At 37.0% G+C, this 12078-nt stretch overlaps 1 protein-coding gene across 1 annotated transcript in view; it reads right to left on the reverse strand.

The window, feature by feature from the left end:
• MSH4 (mutS homolog 4) overlaps positions 1 to 12078 on the reverse strand; it is a 105075-nt gene that overhangs the window by 57839 nt on the left and 35158 nt on the right. The window contains exon 8 of the mRNA XM_005893467.2: positions 9736 to 9803. Coding sequence (XP_005893529.1) covers positions 9736 to 9803 — 68 coding nt within the window. The remainder of the gene's footprint in view (positions 1 to 9735; positions 9804 to 12078) is intronic.

A 12078-nucleotide genomic window follows, 5' to 3' on the forward strand; every position in this document is an offset into this window, starting at 1 on the left:
GGCTCCTCTGTCCATGGCATTCTCCAGGCAAGAATACTGGACTGGGAAGCCTATCCCTTCTCCAGGGGATTTTCCCAACCCAGGGATCAAGCCCAGGTCTCCCTCATTGCAGGCAGATTCTTTACCATCTGAGCCACCAGGGAAATCACCATAATAAATTAATTGCTTGCAGACTCATCAAAACCCTATCATTGAGTAGCAAGCAACAAGTTGCATCTGGTGTCAGGCTTTAGAGAGGCAAATGAGTTGATGTACTTCAATTGCACAGCTGTATCTGGTAGCAGGCTCTAAGTCAGAATCCAACACTTATTTCAGTCCGAGCATGGGCACACATTATTTTATTTACCACTTCCATCGACACCTATTTGCCACACTGTGCACTTGTCTTGTCACAGTTTTGGTAAGCCCACAAGCTAACCCTAGCCAAGGTGAGTGAAAAAGCAAACCCCGCTGAAGAGCTTCTTTGAAAAACGGGAAAGATCCAATGATGAGATAGCAGAAGACTCTAATAAGACTGCCAACAAAAAAAAAGAGCTGCATTTAAAATACCAAGCTGCTGCTAGGTCGCTTCAGTCGTGTCCAACTCTGTGCGACCCTATAGACGGCAGCCCACCAGGCTCCCCCGTCCCTGGGATTCTCCAGGCAAGAACAATGGAGTGGGTTGCCATTTCCTTCTCCAATGCATGAAAGTGAAAAGTGAAAGGGAAGTTGCTCAGTCGTGTCCGACTCTTCGTGACCCAATGGACTACAGCCTACCAGGCTCCTCCATCCATGGGATTTTCCAGGCAAGAGTGCTGGAGTGGGGTGCCATTGCCTTCTCCAAAATACCAAGAGCCCTTCTTAAATTACGGGTTCACTGCAACAGGTGATTCACATTCTCCAAGTCTGCTTTATATAATATGTGGCAACAGGCTATTCAACGAAACCATGAAACCTTCAAAACTGCTTCACCCCATGAAGACCTAGCACCCTGCATTAAAAGACAAGCCTTTGGAGTTTTTCAAAAGAAAAAAGTGAACACAAAGAACAGAAGCAATTATTGAAGGCCACCACTTTCTCAAATGTGTCTTCACTGACAGCATCTAAAGATTGTGCATGCTGTGACAAAAATCGAAGATCCTGAGGACCATAACTAAGACTGGTGCAACCAAGTAAGAAAACAAACATTTTTTTTTTAAAGAAACTACTTCCAGAGGTAAGGAATATAGGGAATTTATTCATCAACTCCTATTCGGTACTGGTTAAGACCTATCACTGGGGCACTGAGGCAACAACTAGTGAGGCAACTCACTAGTTTCCCTGGGACCAGAGAAAAGTCCTCAGGTAGAAAGTTTTAGCTGCTTGCAAAAAGAAGCATATCTTACACAAAAGTGAATACCAAGAGGATGTAGGTGGCACACCAACAAGGTCTACTCCACAATAATGAGTAAAAAAAGCCAATTACAAAATGGGAAATGATATGTGCAACACACAGAATCAACAAGGGGTTTATATAAAGAGAAGCTCTACAAATCAAAAACAATGATAACTCAATAGAAAAATGGGCAAGACTTTCACAAAAGCAGATATTCAAAATGTAAATATACATATGAAAGCACATTCAACCTCATTAACAAAAAAGGCCAATTAAAACCACAATGAAGTACTACTATCTACCAACCACTATAGCTAAAATTTTAAACTGACAAGATCAGGTTTGGGAAAAGAGCAATAAGACTTCTCATATACTCCTGATGGAAGTGTAAATTAGTAGATACAATCATTTTAAAAAACATTTTGGCAAATATTTTGTCATTATCTACTAAAGTTGAAGGTATACTTAATGACTCAAATTCCATTCGTATGTACCCAATAAAAATATGTCCAAAATTCTATTAAGAAACAGATATAAAATTGTTAAGCAATATTATCTCTAATCGCTATAACCTGCCAACAACTCAAAAGTTCAACAACAGTGAAATAAATAATGGCATATCCATACAGTGGAATATTATATAGCAATGGAACTAAATGAGCTATAGCTACATGTGACAACATGATTAAATCTTACAAACATAATGTTGGATAGAAGAAGCCAGAGATTAAAAAAATATACACTGAATAATTCCTCATATGTAAAGTTTTTTAAAAAACTGGTAAAACTAAGTTATAAAGAAAAATTAAAAAGTAATAAAAAGTGGTTTCTTTTCAGAAGGAGGTAGAAAATAATGAACAGGAAGAAGCGGAAAGAGAGTTTCATGTTTTGTTTTTATTTTGCTATTTTTGGCTGCGCTGGGTCTTTGCTGCTGCACACGGTTGTACTCTAGTTGCAGTGCCCAGGCCTCTCACTGCAGTGGCTTCTCTTGTTGCAGGGCACGGGCTCTAGGCTGCATAGGCTTCAGCAGTTGTGGCACTCAGGCTCAGTAGTTGTGGTGCATGGGCTCAGCTGCCTTATGGACTGTAGGATCTTCCCAGATCAGGGATCAAATCCACGTCCGCTGCATGGCAGGTGGATTCTTAACCACTGGACCACCAGGAAAGACCAGGAGGGGAGTTTCAGAAGTACCAGAATATTGACTGGTCATCATGTGAATGTTCACTTTCATAATGCCTGAAGACACTTTTGGCTGTAACATTTGGGGTAACTGTCAGGGGACATTCAACTTTAAGGGATCCAATATGTTGCACTTTCTTCCTTTGTGTGCCATTTCTCAAGGACTCTCTGTTCCTTATCAGTTCCTGGAATACAGAAACAAGTAGAGCTGTATGCAGTTCTCAGGACTGAGATCATGGGAAAGAGCACCTGCTTGGATTCCCTTCAAGTGACTCCCTTCAGTGACTCTCTTCAGCGACCTTGTACTTAATAGACTATCCATTTTGTTGTAACTGGTGGAATTTCATTCTTTTTAATTGCTGAGTAATCATTTTACTGAAGATATATGAGCATGTGAAGTGAAGTGAAATCACTCAGTCGTGTCCGACTCTTTGCAACCCCATGGACTGTAGCCTACCAGGCTCCTTCCTCCATGGGATTCTCCAGGCAAGAGTACTGGAATGGGTTGCCATTTTCCTTCTCCAGGGGATCTTCCCAATCCAGGGATCGAACCCTGGTCTCCCGCATTCCAGGCAATATGCATTTCTGCTAATAAAGTACTCTTGTTCCACTACAGACTTGGGTCCCCCACGTCCTTCTTTCTGTCTCCCACCAATTCTTTAGAGAGTGGAAACCTACTGAGCTCACTTTCTCACCCGGGCTTTCAAGACCTTCTTGAGAGGACGCCCTATGCCTTCGTGAGCGTTACAAGTCCAGTGCACGGGCTTTATTGGTTTTCCACGTAACCCGAGGGATATTGCTTTCTCTCTTTCTGTCAACTCCAGTCCGCAGGTCCCGGTCTGTAAAAGACCACAACAGGTAACAATTGGATTCTACTGGCATCTAGTGGGTAGAAGCTATGGTCCATGCTTAGAAACTCAGCCATGTCCAACTCTTTGCAACCCCATGGACTGTAGCCCACCAGGTTCCTCTGTCCATGGGATTCTCCAGACAAGAATACTGGAGTGGGTTGCCATTTCCTTCTTCAGGGGATGTTCCCGAACCAGGGATCAAACCCAGGTCTCCTATATTGCAGGAGGATTCTTTACTGTCTGAGCTAGCAGGGAAGCATCTAGTAGGTAGAAGCTGTGGATACCACTAAACATTTTACAATGCACAGAACAGTAAAAGAATTACCATCTCAACACATAAATAATACAAAGTTGAGAAAATCTGCTGTAGAGGAGTTGTATTACACAAATACTCTCTTAATCTCTTACATCACTGGTGATTTCCTTCCTGCTTCTTCTTTCTCTGTCTCTTTTCAATTTCTCCTAACCTTGATAGCATTGAAAAAATTAAACTGCTATAAACTTTACAGTTTCAAAGTACTAACTGTTGTCCATACCACATGAGCAGGGAGGCAGACCAGACCCTTCCCTAGGTGAGTACTCCAGATAAGTATCTAGCCCCAAAAGACACCTTAATTGCAGTTTGTAAGACCTTAAACTCTTGACCCACAGAAACTGAGAGGTAATAAATATGTATAGTTTTAAACTGCTATAGTTGAGGTCATTTGTTATGCTACAATAGAACACTAATTTTGATCCATGGGTCAGGAAGATCCCTGGAGAACAGAATGGCAACCCATTCCAGTATTCTTGCCTGGAGAATCCCATGGACAAAGCAGCCTAGTGGGCTAAGTCAGTGGGGTTGCAAAGAGTCAGACCTGACTGAGCAACTTACACACACACACATAAAGTCTCTTTACAGTTTGCTTTTTCAAAGTGAAGAAGAGAGTCTCACCAAGGAGAATTGGGAGACAACTCTCTATTAGCCTTTTGCATTTTTGCACATCTAATGAGCAAAGGCACTGACTGCCTTTGTTCTACACAGACTTTTCAAGGATGTTTGTATAGTGAACACACTTGAAAGATATATTGTCTACTTCTAGGGCAAAGGGTAGGTTTGCTCACAGTCCTTGAAAATAAAGATGGGGCCTCCCTGCAGAATAGCAGGCAAATATGGTTCAACCCCTGGGTTAAGAAGATCCCCTAGAGTAGGAAATGGCAAGCTACTCCAGTATTCTTGCCTGGAAAATTCCATGGACAGAGGAGCCTCGCGGGCTATAGTCCATGGGGTTGCAAAAAGTCAGACTCAACTGAGCAACTGAGCACATACGCTTACTGCCCATAAGATTCAGGTTCCCTACATCAGCAGTTCTCTCCCGTGAAACACTGTATGTGCAGGTGTCATATAGCCCTCTTCACATCATCCTGTTGGAAAGGGAGCTTGGGGAAGCAGTGAAGAAAATGTTGATATTCTGGCTGCGGCTATTGTTATGAGTATAAAGTCTTTTCTCTCTGATCTAGGAGTCTGTGTCTTCTGTTAGCATTTATCAAACTGTGGCAGGCTACCTTGTCACTTTGGAAGTAGGGTAGAATATCGTATCCCTTACAGTTACTGATAACACTATGCTGTAATTGCTTTTTTAAAAAAATAAGAAAACAAAATCTCAAAATGAATTTTAAATTCCTTTGGATTAGAGGCTTACTTCCTACTATATCCCTAGCACTCACCACAGTGCTTGGTAAAATAACTTGTTGAATTAATAAAAGAAAGAGCTATGACCCAGATACTCTTTACGGCAGTCTGAAATCAATGGGAAAAATTTAAAACTTAGGTAAAACTTGAAAAAAATTATTTAATATCAAAGTTTTCAAATGTGGGAGTAAGTACTTTAGATGTTTTATAATGGAAAATACAAACATTCTTAATGAAAAACATTAAATAGTAAGGTTATAAAGACTACATAAAAAGAAAATACATCTGGATTAATTTAAAAAAGAAATTTAAGTTTGATTTTCAATGAATGCTTATGATTGGAAAATATGCATTTTCTAAAAATCAATGTTCTTAACAGAAAATATAAGAATTCATCTTGGGTAAACAATTTCACACCGGAAATTTTCAGAGAACATTTCGTTCATTCAGAAGTTTAAGCCAATCATAAAATTCAGCCAATAGAACATTTAGTTCATCCACAAGTTTAAGCAAATCATGCCATTTAACCAGCACAAGTCTGAACTGATTTAGTAAATATTGTGTTTAAGTAAGATATAGATGCTTATATTAAATTACTTTAAAGTATCATTTAAATATATCTCCAGATGGTTAGGAAAACATTAACTGAGAAACAATAAAGGAAGACTGAAATTTATGAATTATGTATGAAGTCAATATATTGCTTAAGTTTCCTTAAAAGTTAGTAAATCTCATCTGAAAAGTATTTTTTTAAAAAAACCTCCACAAAGGACATATGTGCTGGTTAGGAAAAAATTTACAACTATGACTGGTCCCCCCAAAACTAAAAAGGATGACAAGTAACACTGGCCCTTAATAACCTTATGGAGCTAGTTACAGATTGCCTTTTTTGGACAAGAAGAAAGATTCCAGATTCTCAGTGTGCAGAATTACCTTATACCAAAATTTCTGGCTTTTCTAAAATCTGATAGTCAAATTGATTACAGAAGCTGGTTAGTTAATCACAGATATTTCTCAGAGAGGTAGTTGGCTAAAATGATATTCCTTTCTTAATAAAACCAGAAATGATCTAATGCAAAAATACGTACAGCTGACCCTTGAACAACACAGGTTAGAACTGCATGGATCCACTTAAATTTGGATCTTTTAAAATAAACACATATGTGTACTGGAGATGTATTTTCTCTTCCTTATGATTTTCTTAATATTTTCTTTTCTCCAGCCTACTTTATTTAAGAATACAGTATAAAAACATACTGCACACAAAACATGTATTAAGTAGCTACTTAGGTTTATCAGGTTTATCCCTGGAGAAGGAAATGGCAACCCACTCCAGTATTCTTGCCTGGAAAATCCCATGGACCAAGGAGCCTGGTAGGCTACAGTCCATGGGGTAGCAAAGAGTTGGACACGACTGAGCAACTTCACTTCACTAGGTTTATCAGTAAGGATTCCAATCAACAGTAGGTTATCAATAGTTAAATTTAAGTGAAAATGAAAGTTGCTCAGTTATATCCAACTCTTTGTGACCCCATGGACTATTACAGTCCATGGAATTCTCCAGGCCAGAATATTGCAGTGAGTAGCCTTTCCCTTCTCCAGGGGATCTGCCCAACCCAGGGATCAAACTCAGGTCTCCCACATTGCAGGCCAATTCTTTACCAACTGAGCTATCAGGGATAGTTAAGTTTGGAGGAAGTCAAAAATTATATGAGGAATTTCAATTGTGCAGAGGGGTTAGCACCCCTAAGCCTGATGTTGTCCAAAGGTCAACTGTATATTACTAATTCTTATAGCTAGTGACACTAAAGCATGGATATGTATGACTATGTAATACTACATATTACACATTACACAATGTGACAACAATGAGACTGCTCTCAGGCATAACCTGATAATTAATTCTTTCCTATAATAAAATTGAAACAAAGTCTTTACTTACACACAGCTGAGAGTTGAATTGTGTCCCCCTCTAAAAAAAGATATTTTGAAGTCTAAACACTCAGTACCTCAAAACACAGTCTTATTTGGAACTAGGGTCACAGAAATAACGAGTTAAGATGACATCATATTGTAGTAGGTAGACTCCTAATTCAATATGACTGGTTTCAAATAAAACACAGTCATGTGAAGGACTTCCCTGGTGGCCCAGTGGTTAAGAATCCACCTGCCAATACAAAGATGTGGGTTTGATCCCTGGTCCAGGAAGATCCCACATGCCATGGAGCAACTAAGCCCATGAGCCACAACTACTAAAGCCTATACACCCTAGAGCCCATGCTCTGCAACAAGAGAAGCCACTGCAATGAGAAGCCTATGCACCACAATAAAGAGTAGCCCCTGTTAACCACAATTAGAGAAGCTCTGCGTGTATCAACAAAGACCCAGCACAGCCAAAAACATAAATAAACAAATAAGAAAAAGACAGCCACGTGAAGACACAGACACAAGGAAACCACCATGTGACAAGGAAAAGAGAGATTAAATGTATATAGCAAGTCAAGGAACACCAAAGATTACCAACAAACCACCAAAACAGGTAAGAAAGGATTCTCCTACAGGTTTCAGAGAAAACATAGCCCTCCCAACATCTTGATTTCAGACTTCTACCCTCCAGACCTGCGACAATAAAATTATAGTGTTTTAAGCCATGCAGTGTATAGTATTTGTTTCAGCAGGCCCAGGAAACTAATATTAATTGTAAGTACAGAGTAGCCATTTCCTATTCCTACACTGAGTTGCATTTTTTCTGTGTTAAAACATGTCATTCATAAGTAAAACTGTTACTTAAGATACTTTTCATTTGAAAATACCATTCAAAGCAGGACATCTGGCAAAAGATCATAAGGGCTAACTGGTCCTTTGGGTTTATATTCATAATTGATAACTCATTTTTAAGTCTCTGAAAGTCTGTAAATATTTGATGGCTCCAAAAACACTGCTAAACCAGTACAGAGGTTAAAAAATAAAGGTTAATGACACATATTAACAAGAACATATCCGGAAGTAAAGTGAAAAACCCTTTATATATATTCTGTTGAGCAGAAGTTTTTTAATTGGATATATTCCCAGCTTGTGTTATTTTTGCTTTTGTTGCCACTACTCTATGCTTCTTACACCACATGGGAAGTGATGTAATATTATTTGAAGGTAGACTGAATTCAGCTAAAGATGTATTCTATAAACCTGAAAGCAACCATTAAAATAAAAAAAACAATGAACTTATCCAATAAATCAACAGAGGAGTAAAATGGGATCATAAAAGTATCCATTTAAACCAAAAGAAGGCAGAAGAAAAGGAAAAGAGAATATAGGTGAGATAAATGTAAAAAAGTATCATAACAGAAGATTTAAATTGTAACATACCAATAATCTCATTAAGTACAAATGAAATAAATACCCTAATTAAAAGTTCATTCCAGAAGAAACAGGTAACCTGAATAGCATCATATCTATTTAAGAAATTGAATTTATACTCAAGAATCTCCCTACAAAGAATAATTCCAAGTTTTAACAGCTTTATTTGTGAATTCCACCAAACATTTAAGGAAGAAACAATATTAACACCAGTTATACACAAACACTATGAGAAACTGAAGTGGAAGGAATGCCTCTAACCTCATTGTATGGTATCGATTAATTTTGTTTCAGATTTCAGTTGTTCTAGGTTACCTCTCATTTGTATATATTGAATTTTAAAGTGTTTCAATTATTTAAGGAAACTCCCAATTCTCCTCCTGTCCAACAGCCAAAACTTTTCCATATGATGATGTTTTTATTATAAATGAACCTTAAGAGTATTTCCTCTACCATATGAAAAGGCTTCCTAAATATAGATAAGCCTTCAATGGATTTGCAAAGTAATAAAATTTCAAATAAAATTCCACTGATACAGGACTTCTTTCCTTTTTAAGCACATGAGCAAAAATATGCAAGTGATCCTTGAACAACACAGGATTGAACACTGCAGGTCCACTCATAGTGGGTTTTATTCAATAAACAGAGTACAACACAATCCAATTGGCTGAATCTGCAGATGGAGAACCCTTGGATGCAGAAGGCTGGCTGTAAAGTTACATGCTGGTTTTCAATTGCATTGGTGATGGGGAAGAGGGTGCCCTAACCCCCATACTGTTCAAGGGTTAACTTGTAAATGTATTTGATAAAAGCAAATATTTCTCAATTCACTTTAAAGAGAAATGAAAACCATCTATTATTTTCTTTATAGAATGTGCCTACAGGCACTAAGTATTTAAATTTGTAAAAATCCAAAGCCTTGTTTCATATTTAAAAGTTAAGCATACTTGAAAACTAACTAATCAAACTTCACATAATGATCATCTTTTAAAGGACCTTGGAACTAACATAATTTTTATCTAGTTTATTAAGCAAATGTTTTGTAATCTAAGGTTTTTGAAAACTATGTCCAAACTCTTTAAGTAAATATTTGATAAATGAAATATGTCAATTCCTCAATTAATAAACTTTTAATTTTAAGTATATCATATATGATAACACATTGAGGAGAAAAGCTTCCTTTAAAAAGGCATAAAAATATTTCAGATAGTAATGACAAAGTACTTTCCCAAAAAACTTTCATATTTTCCAATTGTTACATCATATTAAGACAAGTTATATCACATAATATATAATAAAATAACATGTATACATTAACATACCGTGTCTTGCTTTGGAATTTGAACTAAAACAGAAAGAAGTTGCTCTGTATCAAGAAACCTTGCTATAACTGAAACAAACAGAAAATATGAGCAGTTAAACTTTATGTTACAGTTTAAAATATAGAGTATATAAAGTATTATCCCCAAATAATAATATAGCACAGTTTTATCTGCAAATACCACTTGTTTTAATTGTCTTCATCTATTTTACATTTACCAGGGATAAAATAATAAATTATAGTGTTCTTTTACTAACTTTGATTACTCAGAATTTGTCTTCAAATTTTGACACTGTTGATCACCCCTTCCTTCTTGAAACTCTACTTCTCTGACTTAAATATGTTGCTTATCATAATTTCCTTCCCACTTTTTTGATCTCTAACTTTTTTTCATGATACTTAAAGGATAAGATTAAAAGTCTAAAAGCATCAGTCAACCACTAACCACGTAACTTTCCAGGAGTTACCTAACTTCTCTGAACTTTAGCTGTTCTCATCTTTTAAAAGATGAGATGGTTCATCAAAAAACTAAAAATAGAACTACCATATGATCTAGCAATTCCACTCCAGGGTATATATCCAGAGAAAACAAAAATTCTAATTCAAAAAGATACAAGTACCCCTATGTTCACAGCAGCATTATTCATAATTGCCAAGATACCGTACCTAAATGTCCATCAAGAGACAGTGAATAAAGAAGTTGTGATACACACACACACACATATATATGTATATACACACAATGGAATACTACTCAGCCATAAAAAAACAGTAAAATTTTGTCATTTGTGAAAACATGAATGGACCTAGAGGATATTACACTTAGTGAAATAAATCAGGCAGAGAAAGACAAATAAGTATATGTGGAATCTAAAAACTAAAACAAATGAGCAAATATAACAAAACAGAAACAGACTCACAGATACAGAGAACTAACTAGTGGTTACCAATGCGGAGAAAGTAGGGAGGGGGGAAAAGAGATGGATGGGGATTAAGAGGTACAAACTACTACATATAAAATAAGTAAGCTATAAAGCATATGTTATACAGCATAGTGAATACAGCCATAAATTTGTAATAACTTTAAACAGAGTATAATCTATGAAAACTTTGAATCATTATGTTGCACACCTGACACTAATATTGTAAATCAACCATATCCCTGTGAAAATAAATTAAATTTAGGGACTTCCCTGGCAGTCCAGTGGTTAAGACTCCATACTTCCAATGCAGGGAGTACAGGTTCAATCCCTGGTTGGGGAACTAAAATCCTGCATGCCACAAAATTTAATTAACTACTTAAATTTTAAAAAGTTTTTAAAGCAGAACATGAGACATGCTATGTTCAAGTAACTAAAAGAAGTTCAATTATACTAGAAGAAGGCAGAATGAAAAGTGACAAGTAACAAGACGTGCTGTGGTAAACGAGAAAGAAAGCCGTCCAGAAGAGTTTGGGTTTTATCCTAAAAGCATTAGAAGAGATTGAAAGATTTTACTGAAAGTGGGTATGTGGTAGCCCTGCAAAGATTTCCACATTCTAATCCCTGGAACGTTTGTATATGTTATCTGGTAACAGGGACTTTGAAGATGAGATGAAGTTTAAGCTTCTTGAAATGGAGAGATTATTCTGGATTATTTGTTAGTCCCAAAGTAATCAATCACAAGAGTCCTTCTAAGAGAGAGGCAGGAGGATCGGTCAAAGAGAGAAGATATAAGGACAAAAGCAAAAGCTAGAAAATAGAGAAGAAACTATTCTCCTGGCTTTGAAGATGGAGGAAGGGCCATGAGTCAAGGAATGTAGAAGGCCTCTAGCAACTGGAAAAGGCAAGGGAACAATTTTGTCCCAGAACCTTCAGAAGAAAAATGGACCCACTAACACAGTGACTTTTGTCCAGTAAAACTGATTTATGACTTTCAGAATTGTAAGATAATTAATTCATGCTGTTTTAAGCCTCAAAATTTGTGGTAATTTGTTACATCAACAGGAAGAAACTAATAAAGAGTAATATGTTCACATTTATATTTTCAAAAGATTACTCAAGCTCCAATATAGAGAAGGGACTACAAAGAACAAGGCTGGAGGACAAGGCCAAATAGAAGGCTGCAGAAATAAATCAGATTATAGATAAATGGTACCCTGGGCTGGAGCAGCAGCACTGGGAATAGAAGCTAATACCTATAAGATATATATAGAAAAGAGACTTTACAGAATTTGATGATTAATTTCAGAGAAGGTAAGTGTCAAGAATGACTTCCAGTTGGTCATCTGGTTTGGTTAAGAGCTTGGACGTACAGCTATTCTTTGAAATCAGAAGGGATTGATTTAGAAGGAAATCCACAGTCT

This window comes from Bos mutus, chromosome 3, assembly GCF_027580195.1.
Source record: "Bos mutus isolate GX-2022 chromosome 3, NWIPB_WYAK_1.1, whole genome shotgun sequence".
NCBI classification, from domain to species: domain Eukaryota; kingdom Metazoa; phylum Chordata; class Mammalia; order Artiodactyla; family Bovidae; genus Bos; species Bos mutus.